This window comes from Helobdella robusta, assembly GCF_000326865.2.
Source record: "Helobdella robusta unplaced genomic scaffold HELROscaffold_7, whole genome shotgun sequence".
Taxonomy (NCBI): Eukaryota; Metazoa; Annelida; class Clitellata; order Rhynchobdellida; family Glossiphoniidae; genus Helobdella; species Helobdella robusta.
Genome location: NW_008705398.1, coordinates 3,944,476 through 3,969,008, shown reverse-complemented (window position 1 = coordinate 3,969,008; position 24,533 = coordinate 3,944,476). Strand labels below are relative to the sequence as shown.

At 30.2% G+C, this 24,533-nt stretch overlaps 5 protein-coding genes across 5 annotated transcripts; 2 read left to right on the top strand and 3 right to left on the bottom strand.

Annotated features, from left to right (window-relative positions):
* Positions 1-3,606: 3,606 nt before the first annotated feature.
* On the top strand, positions 3,607-4,988 carry HELRODRAFT_165052 (hypothetical protein; the record flags this gene model as incomplete). The annotated part of the gene is made up of 2 exons (XM_009030951.1): positions 3,607-3,808; positions 4,678-4,988. The coding sequence occupies 2 exons, from the start codon at positions 3,607-3,609 to the stop codon at positions 4,986-4,988; spliced, it is 513 nt and encodes a 170-aa protein (XP_009029199.1).
* Positions 4,989-5,547: 559 nt separating this feature from the next.
* On the bottom strand, positions 5,548-8,863 carry HELRODRAFT_165051 (hypothetical protein; the record flags this gene model as incomplete). The annotated part of the gene is made up of 6 exons (XM_009030950.1): positions 5,548-5,670; positions 6,485-6,546; positions 6,937-7,065; positions 7,272-7,453; positions 7,716-8,011; positions 8,792-8,863. 6 exons carry the CDS (start codon positions 8,861-8,863, stop codon positions 5,548-5,550), a joined length of 864 nt encoding a protein of 287 aa, XP_009029198.1.
* Positions 8,864-16,967: 8,104 nt separating this feature from the next.
* HELRODRAFT_165050 (hypothetical protein) lies at positions 16,968-20,050 on the bottom strand (the record flags this gene model as incomplete). Its single annotated transcript, XM_009030949.1, has 5 exons — positions 16,968-17,296; positions 17,416-17,521; positions 17,800-17,901; positions 18,604-18,663; positions 20,033-20,050. 5 exons carry the CDS (start codon positions 20,048-20,050, stop codon positions 16,968-16,970), a joined length of 615 nt encoding a protein of 204 aa, XP_009029197.1.
* A 207-nt stretch (positions 20,051-20,257) lies between these two features.
* Positions 20,258-20,516, top strand: HELRODRAFT_69279 (hypothetical protein; the record flags this gene model as incomplete). The annotated part of the gene is made up of 2 exons (XM_009030555.1): positions 20,258-20,351; positions 20,380-20,516. Coding segments are annotated over 2 exons (231 nt in total), but the record flags the coding sequence as incomplete, so codon positions are not given.
* A 1,431-nt stretch (positions 20,517-21,947) lies between these two features.
* HELRODRAFT_165049 (hypothetical protein) lies at positions 21,948-24,222 on the bottom strand (the record flags this gene model as incomplete). The annotated part of the gene is made up of 5 exons (XM_009030948.1): positions 21,948-22,024; positions 22,196-22,418; positions 22,868-22,912; positions 23,038-23,371; positions 24,185-24,222. 5 exons carry the CDS (start codon positions 24,220-24,222, stop codon positions 21,948-21,950), a joined length of 717 nt encoding a protein of 238 aa, XP_009029196.1.
* Between the last annotated feature and the right edge of the window lie 311 nt (positions 24,223-24,533).

Sequence of the window (24,533 nt, the reverse complement as noted above, 5' to 3'; positions counted from 1 at the left end):
GCGTTTCTGGACCGCGTGGTGCGGAATTCGAATGTCGTCCGGCAAAAATCTACAGTTTTAATTGTATATAATTTTGACATTTGCATTTTTAATTTCAACTGTTCTCTTATTTCATAATGAATGTGTATTTTTTATTTTTGGTTAGGGTGGCAATACAAGCTCGTTTGAGCTTCTGTGCCTCCTAGGTTTGTCTAAATAAAAATTGTCTAAAATAAAATAAAAAATGATATATTTATAATATATCTATCCTTTACTAAAATTTTCAGAAAATTGTAAAGAAACTTCAAATTGATTAATGCCAACCATTCGATAGAATTCATACAATGCTGTATAAAATATGGTTGTGTCTCCATTTTGGTTCAGACTGTCCTATATACAGTTATTAAAAATTTCACTGCCCAGAAACTTTAAATTTCTGCATTGTTGAGTTTGTAACTAAGTTTTTCAATTTTTAGGACAATTATTTTATCGATATTATTCAAATTATTCAAATTAATAATGAAGTTTCTAATTATTTTAGACTGTATTTTTCATAATTACATTTACATAAAAGCTTTTTTATGTAACCTATACCATCATCAGTGTAATAGATTTTGTGATACTGTTATATGTAGTTCATCTGGTATTTATAATATTTTTAGCAAAGGAACTGACTGAATAAATATTAACATTGTTGTTAAAAGTGACCAAAATCCCGCTCTAATAAATCAGAAATTTCAAAATTTAACGTACAAATTAAAAAACTATTTCAGTGCTTATAGGAAATTTCATTTCAATTAAATTCATAACAATTTAATTATTATTTTTAATACTGATATTGTTAGAGTAATTAAGTGAATATCAATCATACTTCATTAATGTTTCCAAATGAATTAGACCAATTGCATAATTTGTTTCTTCGTGTACAGAGCTACCATAATTGTTATCGTTGTTATTGGGAGTGAACTTATAACGGTCAGTAACATTAGTAGAATCAGTTTGATCGTTTGAAATTTTATTTGGAGCGCGATCAGAAAAAAAAATGGAAAACGTGATAGGATCGAACGTCATTGATGTTAACCCATTGAACTGTATATTTTCGATTTTTTCATAATTTTCCAATTCATTATCAACTGAGACCCGGACCAATACTTGACTGCTTCCTAAATATATTGACGGAGTGTGAACATCAGCTGTAAATTAATTTAAAATTTCAAATAAATGTGGTTAATCTTTAGGTGAATCATAATGAGTTTTACAATTAAATAGAAAATGTTCCATCATATGTTAATGATATGCTTAAACAAATTTTTGCTGGCTGAATAAATATTGACAGTATTGTTAAATATTAAAAGTATTCATAGACTTAAATAGTATATTTAAATACTTACCCAAGTTTTATGAGATATTTTGAATATTTAGTTATATAGCAGTATTTAGACAGTGTTCATCGACATCAAGTACAGAACCAGTTTTTAAAGAAAAAATTCAACGTTTACGGTATCTTAATGAGAAAAATAAAAATTCAAATTTTTAGACAAACACTTGAAAAGTAAATAGTTTTTTGTCAGACATAACAAGCATTGTCCTTAAGTCTTTGAACATTTTTTGAGTTCAAGTGCTTTATATTTTAACTGAATAAATGTTGACAGTGTTATTAAATAAAGTTTGTCTGATGATTTTTTCAAGACATAACTGCTTATTAAGTATAACACAAAATTATCTAATATTATCCACAGTTTAGACTAATTTTTCTTTATATAAAATCTAATCGTTCAAAGTGAAGCGAACAAATATTTGAATTCGCACACGTTCAGGCCAGGAATTTTCATTAACAATCACATCTGAAAATTTGGTGTCAACACACTACCGGAAGGAAGTGGATGGCTGCGACTTATCAATTTAAAGTGATCGACAACATCAGACGTCACACATTTTGTTAATTTTCTTTCGAGTTTTAGTTTGATTTGCAGTAATTTTTGATTTTGTAGGCGCACAAAAGCCAACACAAGTTTTACACTAAACCAAAATGAAAGCTTCATTTTTGAATTCTCTATCAGTTGATTTTATCAATTATTTTATCAAACCATTAACAGGAACAACATTTATTATCTAATTAAGTTTAAGCTATATATACATATACATTTTATAAAAAACGCTATATAAATTATCCTAAATAAAATAATAACAAACGAAACCTGAACATGTTTTTCCGTCAGCTAATAAAATCCGGCCTTTTCTGCATGAGCATTTCAATTGTTTATGATTGTCCAATTGGCAGAAATCACTACAGATTTGTTTAGCAACGCCATCCTCATTATAGTGAAAACAAGGAGACAATGCTATTTGTTTGGTTAACACAAAAAGTTAGAGTATTATTCACAATTTTTTTAATTATGGTAGAATAAATAGTTTGTTTCAGTTTTGTTGGAATGATTGATTGGACATTTTTAAATATAGAAAACAACATATAAAATACAATATTTTCGGCGAGTTAGCTCAGTCGGTAGAAGTTACACGTTGGCCTGGTTCGAAATTCAAAAACTATCATACGCCATGCGGGGTGACCAGGCTAGCCAACCCTATTTAACTCAACCCCATTTAAGCCAACCCCCTCCAATTCGACCCACATCCAACTCAACCCACATGCAAGTCAGACCACATGCAACTCAACCCACATGCAAGTCAGACCACATGCAACTCAACCCACTTTCAATTTGACCTTAATCAATCCAACCCAATTCAACTCAACCCCATTTAACTTATACCTCATTTAATTAGACCCTCATTAAACTGAACCCTTATGCAACCAAACCTTTGTTTAGCTCAACCATTGTCTAGCTCAACCCATGTTCATTTGGGCCCAATTTTTTTTACTGAATCAAAGAGTAAAAAATCCACTGTTAATTTTCCCAGTCCATTGAACCATGTGACGTGTTTTAACTTATCTGTACTGGTATAAAATTTATCGATTTTGGGTAGAGAAAAAGGTTTCAGTTAATAATCAAAAATTGGTTTTTGTCTCTTTTGCTCATTCTTGCTTCTCGTTTCTGAGGAATTATTCCATACTGGTTTCTCCTGTTTGACTACAAATCCCGTAAAGCCTTCTCAATTCTCAGCTAAGCAATTGTGATTTTAATGCAGTTGCATTTTGTCTCTCTCTGAATTGGGTTGAGAATTTTTGGAACATCAATCTTAGCCAAACAAAAGTTGTTTCATTTAAAAGACTTGGTAAGTAAATATTTCAATAGTTCATTTCATTTTTTTTTAAAAAATTTCTAAAAAATCTAATGAGACCTTAGTATTAGCTGTGAAAAATAATGTTTGTACTGTATATATGCACACATGAATTTTGAGTCATAGATCAAAGCAGATTTGACAATTGTCAAAATTACACATGCATAATTAAAATTAACTTAAAAATTACTATTCCATACAGTAAACATTTATTTAGCTTTTTCTCATTGTTTGAGTCATTATTTATTTAAAAAGTTGTAACAAGTTTTGTAAGAAAAAATATTTATTTCTTTAATCGTTTATTTCTTAAATATATAAACAAAAGTAGATTTTTTTGTAAAAATAAAAGATTTTATTTTTAAAATCCAAACAGATTCTCAAAATCAAAAAATGGCTCAATATTCCATGTACAAATCACACCAAGGTGGAAACGTTCTTGCATACAATGGTCATGAGTACCTTTACAAAAGGTCTAACCAAGATGGCTCTATTGTTTGGAGATGTCAAAAATATTTTTCATTAAAATGCCATGTTACGTTAACTACCAAAGGTCAACAAATTATAAAACAACCTAACGATCATGAACATCCTGGTGATCCTTTGAATACTCAAAAGAATAAAGTCATGTCTGACATCAAAGATGCTGCAACTAGTTCAAATGCCTCGACTAGAAATGTCCTTGCAGAACAAATGAGAGGCCTGAATAAGGATGTTATGGCAAGATTGCCCCAAAAGAGCTCCATTGAAGGAACTATTAGAAGAGAGCGGAAGAAGAATAATTTTGATCAAAGAGAACCACAGTCTTCATCTTTTCCAATTCTTCAAGAATTTACTGATCTTGTTCTTTTAGATTCAGGAGAAAATGATAACAAACGAATTTTGGTGCTAGGCGATAGAGAAATGGTCAGATACCTTGATTCGTCTGAACTGTTTCTTGGTGATGGCACATTTAAATGTGTTCCTTCATTGTTTTTTCAACTTTATACAGTTCATGCAAAAGTTGGTAGTTCTTACCCTCCATGTCTTTATTTTCTTTTACCTGACAAAACAGAGGATACCTAGGAACGAATGATTCAATATCTTAAGCAGCTTGCCCCCCTTGCCAATCCAAACCAAATATTACTGGATTTTGAGTTAGCTGCGATAAACGCTTTTAGGCATGAGTTTCCAAATGCACATATATCAGGATGTTTTTTTCACTTCTGTCAAAGTATACTGCGAAAGGTTCAATCTTTAGGCTTGAAAGGGGAATATGAGAGAGACGCACACCTCAATATGCTCATAAAGAGTTTGTGTTCCTTGGCATTTGTACCACTCAATGAGCTGACTGATGTTTTTGAGCTGCTTTGCCAACAGTTTCCAGATGGTGACGAACTGACAGCACTTTAGCTTATGTTGACCAAACTTACATAAGGGGAATTCAAATGCGTAACCGAAGAACCCCTCCAAGATTTCCCCCAGAGCTTTGGAATCGTACAAACGATGCACTAGCCTGTGCTCCAAAAACAACAAATGCTTCCGAAGGCTATCATCATGCACTGAATGCAATGTTTTCTTGTCATCATCCTGGAGTCTGGAAATTGTTTCAAGGGATCAAGAATGACATTGGAGTCCAAAGATTAGTTGCTGTTCAAACAAGGAATGGAATTGAGACAACCAGGAACAAGTATAAAGCCCTTGCTGAAACATTATCTGCCAAAGTCCAAGGTTATGGAACAGAGCCAGATAAACTAAGATATCTGAGACAAATTGCCCATCTTCAAGTAAGCTAATTTTTTCCCCAAAGAATAAGTCACGTAAAAAAGAATAGTATGGTTTTTAATTGATTGGAGGAACTTACACGTAAATATTTACTGTTTTAACTTTGTGGAGAACAAGGAGAAGTTGTTTCATAAAGTTAAAAATTGAGAATACTTTTAAAAGAAATTTTGTTAAATCACATGAACAATTTAGAATAAGAGCTTCATTAAACTTTTTAAATATGCAAAGAATATTTATGGAAATAAAGAAGTTTTAATCTTGTGATATCTCCCATCTTTCTTTTTTTGCCATATTTTTGTACTGTATAAATGTTGCATTAATTGTTTAGACACAAACAGAAAAGAGGTGTTAGGCCTTCAATGACTTTTTAAAAATGTAGAGCTGAGGATTCTGGATTTAATTTTAGACAAGATGTAATTGGGTTCAGATCCAAGCCTTGGGTTAAGATAAAGGTTGGGATAATTGTTTGTTTAGTAAAATTTGGGACAAGTTAAATGTGGGTTGACCTAAACAAAGGTTTGGTTGCATAAGGGTTCAGTTTAATGAGGGTCTAATTAAATGAGGTATAAGTTAAATGAGTTTGAGATTAATGAGGTTGAGATGCATGGGGCTGAGTTGAATGTGGTCTGACTTGCATGTGGGTTGAGTTGGATGTGGGCTGACTTGCATGTGGGTCGAGTTGGAGGGGGTTGGCTTAAATGGGGTTGAGTTAAATAGGGTTGGCTAGCCATGGAACCGCCATGCGGTGTTTGCGCATGCATACGTAATGCATAAGTACGTCGTGTGGTACAGACAGTACAGTCTTTGTGGCACGAAGGTTTAAATACTGAAATGATCTGTAAGCGAATCTGCGTATGTCAGAGCTGCATAATAAAGAACAAAAAATATTCATTTTAGCTTAATAATTTTTTAGATAAACTTACATCACAATACTTGAAAGCAATTTTTTATAAATAAATCTTTAGAGTAAAAAAACGTTACCGTTGCCGTTTTTCTTGGCAATTTTTGGCATTTTTCTTATTTTAAGCGTAGGGTTAGGGGTCGAATGATTTGCAAAGTGTCGCTTAAGATATTGAAAACTTGATTTTTGTCTCTTACAAAGTGTAACAACTTGTCAGAACTGTTTTTTGAAAATAGATTGTGTCGAAATTTGTCAATATGGAACTGGTTACTTTATTAAACTTTGTCCAATTTGCGCTTGCTGCAACTTGATTTGCGGTAAATTTTTGAGTTGTTTCTGATTCACAGTAATAAGAGTTTATAAAACTTGTTAATAGTGATTTTGCAAATATTTATTTTTCTTCAATGTTGATTATAAAATTTTAGTTTTTGTAGCAATAATCCTGTTTAACTAAGATTGTGTTGTGCTTTTTAATTTCTGACAACATATCTAGGCCAAATAGTATTTTCCATTTTGTTATCAAGTCTAAATCAAAAAATGACTTTATGTAAAAAATTAATTGAAAGACTGTTTAACAAATTCCCGATATGATGAAACAAAACCAACCTCAACCTTCGTAACAAATTTGTGCAAATGCAATGCACTGTAGTGAAGATTGTTGGCCATCTCTAAACATGTTTTTCAAAAACGTATTTATTAAGTTGAGGGGGAAATAATTAGATAAAAAAAATAAGAAAGAAGGTAGAAATACGAGTAAAATTACGGGTAGCGGTAATATTAATCTTTTTTAATAATAAACGTAACGTAGAAACTGAGAAGAATTATAATACGAATATGCTACAACTACAGATTAAGATTTTTAGCGAAACAAACCAAAGCCTGAAAAATTTAAAGTTCGTTGTCTAAAACATGTTCATTGCAATGTGTTACGTAATTGCAAGTTTTCATTAAATGTCAATATGTCTATATAATTTTTGGAAACCTTACTCAAAGAATGAGGTTGGCAGGTTATATGAAATGAAATAAAGTTATTTTATGTAAATTTGTAGTTATGCAACCTTTCATGCAGAGATAGCCATATCGTAATGCATGCCCCTGAGGACACAAACAACGGCGTTCACCTTTTGTGGAAGTTACGCATATGTCACTACAGAACGGCTTCTCAGACGTACAGATGCTGTCATGAACTGTTTGTTGAACAACTACTACTGTTAAAATATATTTCTTATGGTGGCAATATTTTCATTATAACAAGATATTTTATACTCATTAAATTGAAAATGAGAGTAGCTTAATTAATGTTTATATAAGCATTTGTTATTTGAAAGCAATGATTTAACTACATTAAACAGAATTTAAAAAATTATATTAAAATTTCACTGCACTACATTACCTGTACTGTGAACATCTTTATCAGCAGTAACTATACTTGTATACTTCACTTTATCATCCAGTGGAATGGTTTTGACAGAATCGGGTTTTGTGATATCTTGAATGAAAGCATGTTGTTGATCGCCGCTGATCCAAATCAAATGGTTGCGTAGGTATACTAAACCGCTGGGGTTGGGAGAGTGGCTGGAAAATATTTATCGATAATTTCAACGAATTTTGATTAAGCATGTAAAAATTTTGATATTGGAAAAAATTGTTCATTAGTTTGTTAATCTAATGATGTTGATATAAATGCCGAATTATTGCAGTAACTTAATATCGATTTTCAACGTTTTTCACGATTACTTTCACTAATTTAAAAGTTTTCCAATATTAATCAAGCAATATAAAACTAAATCTATGAGTACAATTATTTATCAAAAAACTCTAACGTTCTTTGACAAACCTGATGACGATTGTATTTATAATTTTTTCGGTCCAAACAATTTTTCCATCAACATTTTCGCTTGAGTTATCTTGATCATCATCGTAAAAATGTTCTATTTCTCCACTAAATATTTTGCCATTTTCAGTTTCCATCCAGCTTATTTTTCCATTTTTTACATCAATAGTTATCCCAGTGATGCAGCCTTTCCCATTTACAAAAGCTTCTGTCTTTGTCAGGGAGTTTCCACAACGTTTACCAGACAAATCGCATGAAATTAAGTTATTATTTTTGTGAAAATGAAGATCAACTTCACACTGAGAATAATAAAACCGTCTGTTTGATAAATTTAGTTGTATTAACGAACAAAATCGTTCTTAATATATAAAATTGTTACTAATACTAGCCCGAATAATATTTTTAAATAAATGAAACTTTCTGATAGTAAGAGTAAATTCTAACAATAATAGATTTGTCGAACAGAAGCATAGCATATATAAGCGATTGTAATTTTTAAAACATAACAACACACAAAAAGTTTGCACTTTTATGAAAGCATTTAACCTTCTGATTGAATCAACAACAAGTGATTGAATTGTTTGACGTCTGTTGTTTTGCAGTGAAATCAGTTCAATTTTTTTATTATTATTAAGACTTCCAACCCAAATGGATTTCTAAATAATTTCAATATTAGAATGTAAAATGTTTGCAATTAATGACACGTAAATTTGATTAAATAAGTGTTGTTTATATAAAAATTATTAAAATTTTAAAAAATGTTAAGGTGTTTAAAAAACCTTGTTCTCTATCCAGTAAATGTTTCTATTCATATAATCTACTGAAATGCTGGAGCATTTATTCAAACTATTGAAGACGTTGGTCTTATGTCTGTTATCAAACATTGTATTGTGTGTGTGTGTGTGTGTGTGTGTGTGTGTGTGTGTTTTTGACCATATTTTCTGAAATTCGGCCAAAATTGGATATTTGGCTTCGGCTTTGGCCACTGTAAGATCGAATAGCCGAAAAGTGAAACTTCGATTAAAACTTATTTGGATTCTAAAATAATATTATCTAAATATTATTAGCGGAAAACTTACTTTTGTCAGCACAGCTGTTAAAACATCTGAATTTGAACAAGAGATCTCAATAAAGAATTGTTTGATGGACATGAATTGCCTATTCTTTATTATAATAGTTTGTTTTTCATTCTAAAAAACTAAATTTTTTCAAAATTTTGGGTATTTCAGTATTCGGCAAAATAGTTGATCAACTATTTGGCCTTTAGCAAAATTCACTATTCGGTGCATCTTAAGTAAAATTCATACAATATTGTATATATATATATATATATATATATATATATAGCCATCGAGCTTCAAGCTGAAACCAAACAACATCGAGGAAATTTTTGAAGCAAACTGATGGTGGATGAACTGAAAAAGGCTGCAAAGCAACCAAAAGAAAATGAAGACATTGTCGTCCGACGAGTGGACAAGTCCAACCTATTTGTAATTTTGTAATACTGGACAAAAATGAATATTACGCCAAGTTAAGTGATATCCTAAACGACCGCACAAAGTTAAAAAAATAAGCAAACAAAGACTCTACATCAAACCTAAAAATTAAAATCAACAAAATATACGGAAACATAAAGACCCACGAGGAAAATAATTTCCTCCGCCCATTCAATTGTCACTAATCCTAACGCTAAATATCTGAACAAAATATTGTCCCCACAAGCTCCAAATGGCTAAAACCTACATTCATCTAGAGAATTTAGTAATATAAAATTAGCAACCACAATCTTACCAAACAAATAGTTTTACTTGACGCAGTATCCTTATTCACAAATAAACCCGTTCTCGACATAATTGATATCGAAATATGGCCTATACTCTTCACCATGAACACCAACGATTTTCTATTTAGTTATATTAAATTGAATAAAAATTAAAATAAAACTGTTAGTAATATTGAAAAGCTCAATCATAAACTTTCAAAAGATAAAAATTCGGTAGATTTCATTAATTATTGCATATATATTTATATACATATAATATAACATATATATATATATATATATATATATAGTTTGGAACGAGGATTTCTTTATATATATATATATATATATATATATATATATATATATATATATATATTTACAATATATTATAAATTCTACCGAATATTTGGCGTTTATATGTTTGTAGTTCGTTTTTTCGATTTTCGTTTTATTAGCTACGAACTACAAACATATTAATGCCACACATTTGGTAAAATTTATAGAATAATGTAAAAATTATGTTCTCTTACCAACACACACACACACACACACACACACACACGAAAATCTACATATATATATATATATATATATATATATATATATATATATATATATATATATATATATCTGTATTTAAGGATTTGTGGAGCGCCCCTATTGAATAACTTCAGAAGGGCTAGCATCACTCGAGAGTGTCAAAACAAATGATGTTTCAAACGTTTCTTGAAAACATGTCGGCTCATGTTGTTGAATTTTTTCAAAGTTACAGGTAATGAGTTCCAAATTTTTGCAGACGAATCAGGATATCTTCTAACGGCAGAAAATGTTGAACGTTTGCAATGTGAGGAAGCAAAACCAGCGGTGAGTCAGAATAAACAAGTTGATTAACAAGTTGATGAACATGTTAATGAACAGGTTGATAAACATGTTGCTGAACAAGTTGATGAACAAGTTGTTGAACACATAGATAAACATGTTGTTGAACATGTTGTTGGACATTGTTGAACAGGTTAATGAAAACGTTGATGAACAAGTTAATGAACGGGTAAACGAACAGGTTGATAAACAAGTTGATGAACAGCTTGACAAAGAGGTTGTTGAAGAAATTGATGAGCATGTTGATAAACGAAGGCTCGATAAACACAATATATATATAATATATAAATATATATATATATTTGTTTTGGATAGTCGTTTGGACGGTTGATATTATCGTTTCGTCAGTTAATTTTGGTGTTTTCGTCGTTAAAAGTAATCGTTTATTGATATTTTTTGGATAGATTAACATAATTAGATTTTTGAATAATTTTATATAAAATTTAATTTGTAAAATTAATTATTTTAGTGAAATTTGATAATATATTGTCTGTAAATTGCTGTCACGTGATAGGAATTTCCCTGATAGTAAGCGTAATTAATTATAATAATAAATTCAATAATGTCGTCCGGTAGTCGCTACTGTTGTACGAAGTGTACAATAAAAGTTCCAAGTAAAGATTTGTTGTCATGCACTTGTTGCAAGACTTTTGTTCACAATAAATGTGAAACTAACGATGATATTCTTGAAATTTTGAAAAGTGTTAAAGGTTTAAAATGGTTTTGTCAACGCTGTGTTGATTTGTCTCAAGATGTTAGTTCTTTGGCTAAGTCAATGGATGCGTCTAAAAATGAATTTGTTGCTCAACTAAATGAAATAAATGATAGTAACAGAAAAATAAAACTTGACGTTGATAGCATAAAAATGGTTGTTGACCATAACCAATCTAAACTTGATGAACTTGATCGTTTCAATACTGTTTTACGTGAGGAAATTAAAATTTTTAAAAACGATATAAAAGAAACATTTTCTAGCATTGTCAGCAAGGAAATTAAATTGAATGTTGAAGTAATTAGAAGTGATGTCAAATCAATCCAGAAAACTTTACAAGAAGCTAGTGACGTTAAAGAAAGAGAAACAAATTTATTGATGTTTCGTTTAGCTGAAAGTGATGATGATCGTTCCAATGTTTTGAAAATTTTAAAGCATTTGACAGGAGATGTTTCTGACAAAAATGTAATCAAAAAAAATGAGACTGGGAAGGAAATGCGAAACTGTCGTTAGACTCATTTTGATAAAGTTAGATTGCGTTTTACTCAGAGACTCAATAATGAGAAATGTATATAAATTCAAGTCGTTAAAAGAATTTTCACATGTTGGACTGAACTATGATTTAACAAAGGATCAGAGGCAGGAATTCAAATCATTTGTTGCTAAAGCTAAAGTTATGGAGCGAGAAGAAAACAATCAAAATTTTTTGTTCAGAGTGAGAGGACAGGTAGGGAGATGGAAGATTGTAAAAATACAGAAAAAACCAGTGCTATTATAAAATATGTCAAGAATTTAGAAATAAATGATAACAATGATAAAGACTGCAACATAATAAATCGTAATTTAACACTAGGTTTATAGATCATATCTGTTTGACAGAAAGCAACAAGTAGTCTTCAATAATGTGTTATCTAATGAAACGGTTTTGACATCAGGAGTGCCACAAGGTTCAGTGCTTGGGCCTATTCTTTTTATCATGTATACCGCTGAAGTTTTCAAAGTAATTGGTAATTTCGGTTTTAAATATCATGCCTATGCTGATGATATTCAGATTATAGTTAGTAATAAGCTAGAATTACTGCAATCTGAAATCAACAAACTTGTAACCTGCCTAAATAACATAGATAATTGGATGTCAAACAATGGTCTTAGATTAAATCAGTAGAAGTCAAAATTTGTTCCAATAGGTACATGGCAGCAGCTGATAAAACTTAATATCGATTCAGTGAAAATAGGAGATGTTAAAATAGAATTTAGTGACAAAGCAACTAATCTGGGTTTCATTCTTGATTCTAGATTATCGATGCATGATCATATAAAGATGATAACAAATTCTTGCTCCGAACAGATTTGAGAACTCTATAAACATCGTAAGTCATTAGATAAATCTGCTATTCATACCTTGGCACAGGCATTGGTTCATTCACGATTGGACTATTGCAATGGTCTGTTTTACGGTTTGCCAGATAGGTCTATTTCTGCAATTCAATCTATTCAGAATAGAGCAGCCAAATTGATTGTTGGAGGTTTCAAATTTAACCATGTTACTCCAATTCTTAAGAGCCTTCATTGGCTTACTATAAAAAAAAGAATTAAATATAAAATATGTATTTTAATGTATAAAACTGTGCATGGCTTGTTACCAAGTTATTTGATAAATAAAATAAAAGAAAAGTCTATAATGATGAGTGATATGAACCTTAGATCAGATGATGGCATTTTGCTGGTTGTACCTGATGTCAATCTGCAGATAGCATCAAGAGATTTTGCAGTATCTGGACCAATGGTTTGGAACAGCTTACCGAGATCTTTTAGAACTAAAGATTTGAAACTTGATGATTTTAAAAAGAAACTTAAAACTTACTTATTTTCGCTTTGATTTTGTTGTTAAGTGAATAATTATTTGTTTGTTACTACCGCCATTGACTGTACTTTTTTCTTTTTTGACTTTGTTTGATTATAGATAGCGCTTTTGAGAACTTTTTGATTTTAATTAGCGCTTATAAATGTTTCATTAATAATAATAATTTATATATTTGTATAAATAATCTCCAAAACATTTTCCAGAATATGCACATTAAAAGTTTACTGTTGAATTTAGCACCGACAAACAGTTCCCATTTTAGATTGCTTGATTGAACAAAAAAACAAACAGTTTGTTACAAAGGTATATGATAAACCTTCTAAGTCAGGCCAGGTGCTCAATAATAATTCGGATTGTCCAGACCGTTATAAGGACACTTTTGTGTTTAATTTCGTCCAACGTGCTTACAAAATTTCATCCGATACTAATATTTTTCATATAGTATTGAAAAGAATCAAACAATTTCTAATCGACAACAACTATTCCAATAAAATAATTGATAGTACCACCTCTAAATATCTATTCAAAATCAATGCTAAAACTCCAACTACATCTCCACACTTACCAACGAAAACAACAATCTCGTTACACTACTCAAATCAAATGCAGAACAGCTATAAAGCAAATGCGTCATCAAATCCAATATTTCGATCTGTGACAACAAAAATTGATTCAAATTAATAATAAATTATAACACTAATCGCTCATCCAACCTCATCATAAAAAACAGCAACAATCGAAATTCAACTACACTGAAGAAGACGAATCTCATGTACCGATTTACATGCCCTATGCCACACAGTGTTGTGGAAAGTTACATCGGTCACTCGCGTATTATGGGCTCGTGTTAAGAATAAGACACATAAACTTATTTCTTATAAAACATGCAGTTGATTCAGTTATCATATCATTAACATATTTTATGAACATTTTTCTAGAATCAACCGACTAAACTAAATTTTAAAAAAAATTCTGATATTTAAATCAGATAGCAAACATTCAGCTTCAAACTATTTCCTTATTTTCTTGTTTGTCAAGATTTAAAAAAAAAATGGTACACAACCAGTTATCAAAATTCGCAAAATTCGTCCAAAAAAATATCATGGCACATCATCAATATGATTTTTGCGGTAAATCTTCCAGTGAGCTGGCTATTCTTAATGTATGTACTTACAAAATCAGAAACGTGGAAAATCCAAAGTTTACATCAGGCGTGTATATTAAGTTTAGTAAAACATTTGATTCATTTAGTCATGGAATACTTCGGACAAGCTTTCAAATTATGGTGTCAGAGGCTTTGCCTTAAAATGGATGGAAAGTTATTTACCGTCAAGAGAGCATTATGTACAAATTGTTGACATAAAGTTGATGTGCTTGTAGAGTCTCACAGGGTTTCATGGTCCATCTTGCAATTTTAATTATCCAATATTTATATCAATGACGTCATAGAAACATCCGAAGTCTTAAAATTTGTTTTATAAGCAGAAGATTCGTCTCACACTAATATAAATGAATTAAACAAACTAATGTCGGCAAAAATTTTAACAATTTTGACTGGATTATTTGCAACAAATTACAAATGAATGTGAAAAAACCTGTTCAATACATTTTGGCTCCAAAATTAGTATTAATCGCCACACACTAATAATTAGCCTCAACAATAATGTCATTGATAATGTTAGTTCAACTAAATTTCTTGGTATAATCATATTTAAAAATTTATCCTGGCTTGATCATATTCTATATATTTCCTATAAGATTTCTAAAAGTATTGGCATAATATTCAGTTTAAAAATCAAAATGCCAATTTGTATACTTCGCACGTTGTACAATTCATTGATTCATCCATATTTATCATATTGTATTTTCATATGGGGCAACTTTTCACCTGCTCACTTGAAACATTTGATTTTATACTAGAATCGCTTTCAGCGTGCACTTTTCAAGATAAATGAGCATGACCACGTTAGTCATTTGTATAAAGAAGCCAACAGTTTACAAATCTATGACATTTATTTTTATAATACATCAATTATATTTGTTAAATGGGTGGACCATGAATGTCACTCAATTTTTTTTTATAATTTAATCAATGCACATCCAACAACTTTTGACCTAAGAACTAAGACCCAACCTAAGACTTATTTTGACTATTCCAAAATGTAGAATTTTTCTTTTTATTAACCCATTCTTAACAATTAGTATTATATTATATAATTTTGGCCTAATTTGCAAATATTCATCAATACACATTTACAAGATATCCCCTAAATACTTGATAACACATGATCATTATAAAAATTTTATTTAAAATTGTTCAGTATTATAAATTCAGTCAAACATCCCTGTAACGAATTGGATAGTTTCAGAAAAAAATTCGTTTTATAGAAATTTCGTTATATAGAATTTGTTCGGGGAAAAACTCTATATTGCATAAAAGATGTTTAAATGCTATATATTAATATATAGCATATATATATATAGGTGTTTTTCGGTGGTTTTTGGAGTGGTTTGTGGCGGTGTTTGGAGTGTGTTGTGTGTTTCACCTAGACATAGACTATTTTCCTCAGCCAATCAAATGTCAGCTGCAAATTGACCTAATAAATCCTTATCAATGAACTTAACGCACATGTTCACAATCGCCTTCCTGAACTAATTAGCTTTCAGTTGTAATTAACCTAGCTTCGCCTGTCAACAGTTACAAAATTCTTTCTCAAATATAATGCCTATCGACATTATAAACATATGTACATAGTGCGGGCTTTTACCTATCAACATAGTTAACTTATGTACATAGTCACATCTGGTCGGTTACAACTAAATTATTCAATGCCTCACGTGCATTTGTCAGAAAATTACAGACTATCCAAAATAAAACTGCTAGACTTATATTTAATAAACCTCCTTGTTTTAGTTCTTCCATTTTCTTTCCAATGCTTCATTGGCTTCCAATTTCCGCTCGAATCATCTTCAAAATTGCAGTCCTTACTTTCAAAACCTTTTTATTAAAATCCCCAACATATCTATACGGCCTCATATCTAGACATGAACATACTAGATCACTCCGCAGCAGCTCAACAGATTTCTTAAACATTCCCGTTGCCGGATCCCGCCTGGCTGGCCGCGGTTTTCGTCACGCTGCTCCGTATGTCTGGAATGAGTTATCTCCTGAGTTAAGACAATGTTCCTCGTTGAGTTTTTTCAAAAAGGGGATAAAGACTCATCTTTTTAACAAGGGCACCGGGCGCCTCTGAAGCAGCTGTGCGAATGGGCGCTTCATAAATGTTTATATTATTATTATTATTTATAATAAAAAACAATCGCCTAATCATTTATTTCGATAGCAGAAAGTAATAATACATGGTGTTTTTGTAAAAATACAATTTTTATAGTGAAAATTATTCTTTGTTCCATGCAACGATGATTACGATTCCATTGAAATTAATCGAAGTAGAATTTGCAAAAATTAGATGAACATTATCTCATATCAATTCCTAGAATGTTTGCTGGTTGGATATTTCTTTTAACTTTTATTAATTTCGTTAGTTATAGATAAATTATTTTCGTTCTTTAGAAACGGTTTTATATGTAAAATTTCAAGGTACATAAAAAAACCCGTTATATAGAGACTTTCAATGAATAGAAGTTCGCTATAAGAAGGTCAGATTGTATATGCATGAGTGACATGCTCCGTATTGTGATGTGTGTTTGCATTAATATGTTTGTTTGGGCAAATGCTCCTGTATTCAATAATAACCAGGTTTAGTTTTATTTTATTTTGTCGTTTAAATAAATTTTCCAGCAGTTTTAGTAGTATCTATCTAGAAGTAATAAAATTTATATTTAATTAGGTTTTTGAAGTTAAAATTGAAGTTATAATTGAAATTTTTTTTTGATGAATTCCTTTAACGAATACAAATTCAAAGCAACATTTTTTTAGTTTTCAACTATAAAATCTTACCAGAAAGGCAGCAATTATCAAAATATTACTAAACATGTAATTTTATTATTAATATAATTGTAAAAATATTAAACTTACATAACCAAGGTTTCTAAATGAACAAGTCCAATAACATCATCCATATTATCATCCCGATTGTTGTTTATCAATTCGTTGTTTTCGTGCTCAGGATTTACAATTGAATTATGCTGACCAAACATGTCGTCAACATTGGGAAGATTTTCATTAAGTGAAGTGTCGGAAAAATAAATTGAATAAGTAATTGGGTCAAATGACAGAGAAGTCAAGCCGTTAAACCGGATGTTGTTGATTTTTTCAAAACTATCAGATCCTATATTATCAATTATCAGACGTGTAAGAAATGTATTGCTTGCTAAATATATGGCAGGAACGTGAACATCAGCTAAAAGTTTTGTCAACGATCCAAATTTAAAAATTTATATAAGTAAAATATGTTATCATTAAAATGTTGGCCTACTTGTTTACGAGCAAATGTCAAAATTTATCAACAGGCGCACTCACTTGAACATGTTTTCCCATCAGGTGATAAAACTCGTCCATGTCTGCACGTGCATTTATACTGATTGTGGGCGGTTCGTTGGCAAACGTCGCTGCAAACCAACCTCAACTGACCATTTTGATGATAAAAGCAAGGTGAAAAACCTTTATTTCATGAAGCAAATTATTTATTAAGTTATTAAACTTACTGCAAAATCTTTGTTCAAAAGCTTACATGTTTAACAACGATATTTCTGAGATCTAATTTAATCTGGCAATCAGTATTTAAACGCAAAATCATTTTCTGTTTACTAGCATTAATTTGTTTAACGTGCCAACTAACTAGAGTTGTTCTATTTTAAATAACATACCAAAAATGGTTTAAAACCATAATACTGTAGTACAAACTTTTGGTATTGTTATAATATTTACATAAAACGCAGTGCTGTAGATCGTTGAATTGGCAACGCAAATCTGTAAATTGTTATATTTGCAACGCAGTGCGGTAGTCTGTTGAATTTGCGTTGTTGAAATGGAAATAAAAAATGTTCAAGTAATTAAAGGTAAGAAAATCTTTGATGTATTTTGTTTATTATCCAACACTGATTCATATTATTTTTGTATTACATTTGGTGATTAATATAAAACCCAAAGCCGAAAGAACAAAAAAGACGATACCATCGTCCACAATTTATTAAATGAGTGTCTGAAAATGTAAAACATGATTAAAATCACCATGTTTAATTTTAATTTAATTTGTGATGGGAAGGGAAGATTTTCATAAGTTGGCGACAATCTTTTGCTTCTGGTTATTCATTTTATTCATCTTTATGGGGTCAGTTTAACACCAGAGGTTTAATGATTTAATTATCCTTTAATTTTCTATAACCTCTTCATAGTTTTACAGTAAAAAATGTTATAATATGGCAAACAAAAAATGCTGAAATATGTTACAGATTCTGCAATGTTTTTCTGTTCTATGGTCTATGGAGGAAATGGATCCGCCATTGTGTAATAATATTATTAATTTGCAAGTACTGGCCGATAATATAATTATTGTTTTTATAATTGTGAATATTTAATAAATGTAAAATTTATCAATTAAAATAACATTTTTAACGTAAAATATTTAACATTCAGCCAGCAATTTTGAAGGTATAATTAATATAAACATTGTTATAAAATGTAGCAATATATAAATTAGAGACCGACCGAAGGTCCAGCTTCAGCCAGTACCAAATAATCTTGTTTCGGCCGAAGTTTCAGCCAAAACTTATTTTATATAATTTTTAAATTTTGAATTTTTAAACAATAATTTCTAAAATAATAAGTCCATTAAGATTTGCGTTTTCAACTAAAAAAGTAGTTAAGTTGAATACATTAAATTACGTTAGTGGTAGATTCAGCTGAATTAAAAAAAACGGATTTGTACATTTATTACATTTTATAATATATTGTGGTAACAGGACGTTTCACTTCCTGTCACTTTCGCTCTCAAGACAATTCGCCCCTTATAAGTTTAACGATAGATGTATTGCCTATATTATATAATATCATAATACCATTTATAATTGTATTTTTTACAAATGCATTGTCACTATTTAACGCAATGAAAAATTTATTTAGAGCGTTGCTACTATATATACACATCGAAAAAGTATAAAATTAACATACATACATACATACATACATACATACAAACAAACAAACAAACATGAGCAAACATACACAACAACACACATTAACACATTTTTTATTTTTACAAACTCAGCATGGTAATTAATTTACAGTCATTTTGCTTTAACCTGGGTGAGTGCTATAACCAATGCAACTATCAACAACATTAGCATTATAACCATTGATTATTATTATTATTATTATTATTATAAAAATGCTTATGATGATGATAATTATGATTATGGTATTTAATACTTAAGTAATTATGATGATATCAATGGTTACAATATTGGAAACGACTATGATGACGATAACTGTGATGTTGTTGATTGCGATAGTAAAAATTAAGAAACAGTTCAATAACTATTACGATAATAACAATGATGATAATGATCATGATGATGGTAATGATTATGAAAACGAAAATTATAATGTTGATTATGGTGATTGGTTTAATGATGATGATAATAATAATGATCATGACGAGTGAAATGCAAATAGTGATGGTGATAGTAGACATTAAGTAATAGTTTAATAACGATGATGATGATAATGATTGTGATAATTATGATGATGGCAATTGTGACATTAATGATGGTGATTGCAAAAATTAATTAAGTGTAAAGAATTTTTCATAAAGTAATAAAATTATGTTAATAGTAATGTTGATAATAATAATAAACCATTCCCAAACGAACTTAGTTGGCATTATATTGAGTTTGCCAACATGCCATTCTTACCAAAATTTTAAAAATAATAATAATAACAAGAACAACAATTTTATTATTCTTTTATTATATAAGTATGCAAACGGTGTGACGAACAAGAATTGAGCGCTTAGCGCTTTTTAGTTCAGAACCGTGTGGTAAATAGTTGAACCGGGTTTTTTAGTGGTAGTTAATTTTTGCTAAAGGTGATTTGAAGGACGTGGGCCATATTTTAATTTTGGAGTTTAAAAACTAACTTTTTTTTGCGCCGACATATTGCCGTTTATTAATAAAGTTATTAAAAAAACCCAAAACGTTGTAGAGTCATTTTTTTGTCATAGCATAAAGAACTCGTAGCACATGGAAAGTATATCAAGAGCTTAAAAACAATCAATTTAATAGACCAGCTAATTCAGAAGAATTAGTTCGAAGGCAGCAGCTTAAAAACAAATACAAACAGAAAAGAAAGGTAAGAGAGGACATTGTGGAAGCCTTTCAACAAATCGTTGATGACGGGTAAAATACCATCAAATTGGAAAGATGCAACCATAGTGCCACTCTTCAAGAAAGGAGATAGTTGCTATCTTATATCTATAGTTGCCAGAAAATTATAGACCAATTAGCCTTACAAGCACTGCATGCAAGGTACTCAAAAAAATAATTAAAAAGATAATTGTGAACAACTTGGCAAAAAATAATATCATACACAAAAGCCAACATGGATTTATGGAGAGGCTTTAGTGCCTAACAATTTTACTTGACATTTTTGAAGAGATTTAGAAACTATCGCTTTCCGAATAACAAATTACCAACGTTTATCGCAAATACAATAAATATACAACGCAGAGTCAAATATCAAATATCGCTTTTGACGCTAACAATCGCTTTCTAAAATCAAATATTCAATAACAACCATTTAATATCTCGTATGCATTTATATACCCGTTTTACCGACGCTCGCCGTCAGAAGGTACTAGCTACTTTTCGAATTATGCGTTCGTAGCGACACTAGGACCTCTAGCAAATATATTTGTGACGGTTATAACAATATGTTATTATTAATGCACCCCTTTAGCACAGCTTAATGTTAAGATTTTATAAAAATTTGAAATTAAATTCTTATTAAACTAGTGTTTTTAGATTAAACATATTTTCAGTTTAATTGCCAATCATGAGTTTAGTTTTTATCACATCTCTATTTTCAAAAAATTATAAAAAAACACCGGAAAAACAATTATTATCATTTTCCCTACTGTAAAATTTTTAATTTTAATCTACAGCATTTTTACCTTTTATAAGAATATATATTAGTAAAAGTTTTTAAGATTATTGAAAATATTTCATATAAAAATTACTTCATTAGAATGGACACCATTGGCGTCTGGAGCTCTCAAAATGAGGTTTATTCTAGATCAAAACCAATTGCTTGTTGAAACAAATGCTGTTATAAATATTTTTTAAACAGCTTGATGTCTGAAAGATAAAGACTTTCCACAAAGAAAAACAAAAGCTTATAAGTCCAGGCTTGCACAATAATGCACAATACTAATTTCCGCAGATGCTGGTCAAATTGTCATGAAATACTGTTAACAGCATTAGTGCTGTTCTGATCAAAAACATATTGGCCTATAGGCGGATTGGAGCAGTTTGGATATTGTGAGTAAATTTTAAATTGAGTTTGAATTAGTTTGAAGGAACAGTGGGATTGAAATTGGGTTTTTTGAGTGAAGATGAAACAAAGGCAGTTTTGAATAAAGTAGAAATAGTGCTTGATGGCAAAGGATAAGTTGGCAAATTTTACATAGATTGGTGCAAAAATATAGCAAATTGTTTAAAGAGGTTGTCAAACAGAGAACTTTTATTTGACAAGAGTCTAATAAGATGTAAAATTTCAGAATTAGAGACATTCGAAGAAGATTCAAAAGAGAAGTCAAGATATGGGCAAGTTTTAAACGAAGAATGTTTGGATCTGCAACACAGAAGCGATGAATTGATGAATAGTATCTGTTTTGATTTTAAATGTTTAGTAAATGAAATTGCAAAAGTTTTGAATTTGTCGATTGAGGATGAGTGTTAAAAAGATTATAAAGTGATTGTTAAAACTGGCAAAGATTGTTGGATTATCTGAGCTCGTCCTCAATTGAATCTGCTCTTGATCTCATGATTGACATCCTAGAAGCTTCTTGGCAATCCTATATTTTTACCTAGTCTTGGCAGAACATCTTCGGCGGCCAATTCTGATTGATGTACTTTTAAGTTTTTAAGTATATTGTTAAAAGAGATTGATACGGTCGTTGTATTAATCATCGGTATCGAAGTTGTACAAAAAACTTCGGTCACGAAAACATCAACAATGTCAAGTGACGATGGTCGGGGGTTGTTAAGACGATGAGCCTGTGATCGGAAAAAGCATCACTGACAGTGACTGTTGTCGACGATGTTGCGATGAGTATACGAGAGGATGAGATCAAGGATGCTGCTGCGATAGTATGTTGATGGATGCACATGTTGGGTCAAAACGAGGTAGTCAAACACTGTTATTAGTTGTTGATCACTGTCGATTTGTTCACCATGGGTGTTGAAATCTCCGCATACAATAAATGGAAAGTCTAAAGTGATGATTACTTTTATGTAGTCATTGGACTGGTTGATAAAATTGGTTAAAACCTGTCCTGGAGGTCTGTAGATAAAGGAAACTATGAATGATGACAAAGTAAGCCGGGTAATTTTGAAAGAGTCAGCTTAGGAGAAATGAGCGATATTAAAGTTAACAGTTTGCTGAAATGATGAAAATTTTTTAACTATAAAATTATGGCAAATTACAACTATTAATTTAAAAAAAAGTTACGTAAATTCAAAACATTTTGCAACAGCAGGCAATTACCAAGCAAATATCCTTAAACACGTTAAAGGCAAACATCTGCCGCAAATAAGATAAATATTTTTCAAAAGTTTGTACTAAAGTAAACAATATCAATCGAATTATTCAAAATTTGCAAATAGATATAATATAAAGTAATAATTGAATAAATATTTAAAAAAGAATAACTTTTAATCTGTAAAGATGGATGAAAGAGAAGAAACGCATTGACCAGTTGCTCAAATCTTTCAACTAATTTCGGCGCTGACGTGTAAATCTGATAAAATTCATCAAATAAATTAGTTAACGGATTAAAAACTGTCAGTTTTATTTTAATATTAAACAAGGTTTGAAAACAAAAAAATTCTAAATATAAAGTAATATATGTATAAAACAAAAAACCTGGTGCTTGTTTTGATAGAACAATTGACAATTACTATGAGAACTGTAGGAGCTCTGACTGGCATCATTATGTAACCAAAAAATGTAATCTTCAAAAATTTCCAGTGCCAAAGCATGTTTATGAAATTGTTGATAAACACATGTTAAATTTGAAAGAGTTTGTCCTAGGGTTTGGACGCTATCATCATCTAATATCCAAGTCAGTGTGTCGGTCAGGGGATCAACGCGCAGATTTTTAACTAACGAATGTGGCGGTATCTTTACTAGGGAAGTAGCGTTACTAAGATCGAAGTTCGACTGGAAAACGTAGGTGAATGTGCTCCAATATATAAGTCTGACAAGTGAAAAATTTATATGGTTATAATTGCAGAATAATTAAAAAAGTAAATTTTGCTTATTTTGATTTAATTAAATACTGGTTATTAACATGTTCGCGATGTGAATGGTTCTACCCACTTTTGATCAAGTTAATTCTGCCATGTGATCAAAAAAATTCAATAAAAAACAAAAAAAAAATTTTGAATTAATTTTAAAAAACATGAAAAATTATATGAAAATTAGATAAACCGATTTTAAGCAGCGTTTTAATTGACTTGAAATAAAATTTAATTATTCACCTGTTTGCTGGGTCAACGACGAATGAAACAATTTTTTCTTGTTTTTGGAAGATTAAATTTCTGCAAGACTGATTTTTTTGTTTATTTTTTTTATAAAATATCAATAGATTTGGTTTATATATTCAAAGCAAAATAATTTAATTTTCACTAACAAAACGTTGAAACGAATAATAAAATGTTTGAGCTTTGTAAACGTTGATTCTTGGAAATGTTAATAAATTATACAATATGTTTATTGACATGACTGGTAGAAGTTAATTTTGCTGTAAAATTATGTTAAGACAAACTGAAAAATCAAGTGCTTTTGCAAATCTCGCATTTATACAAAACACTTGCATTTTCATTTCAATGGTTGAGCTATTCAAAAATGATTGTGAGATTTTGTAATGTTCAACGAAAAGTGGGTATGCTATCGGTGGCGGATTAACCATTTAGCCGCCTAGAGGCATTCGTAATTTGCAGCCCCAAATTTGTAATACAATACAATACAATTTTATTTGACCCAAAAGAAGTCAAAAGTTCAGGATGACTGTAAGGAGCCCCCGAGGGACTCATCGAGCACAGCCATCTCAACAAAAAGTTATAAATATATCAAATGAATGTTATTTTATTTATAAAAAAAAAGTTTAACGAATTTAACTACAAAGATACGTATATAGATCAATTAAATTTTAATTAATTGTTACTAATGATCAAAGATAAATAAAAAACAACAATCATTCATACCACAATACCATATAGATATACAAACATAAATATTCGTCAAAAACATGTTCATATATATATTCTTTCAATATATATATATATATATATATATATATATATATATATATATATATATATATATATATATATATGTATATATATATATATATATAT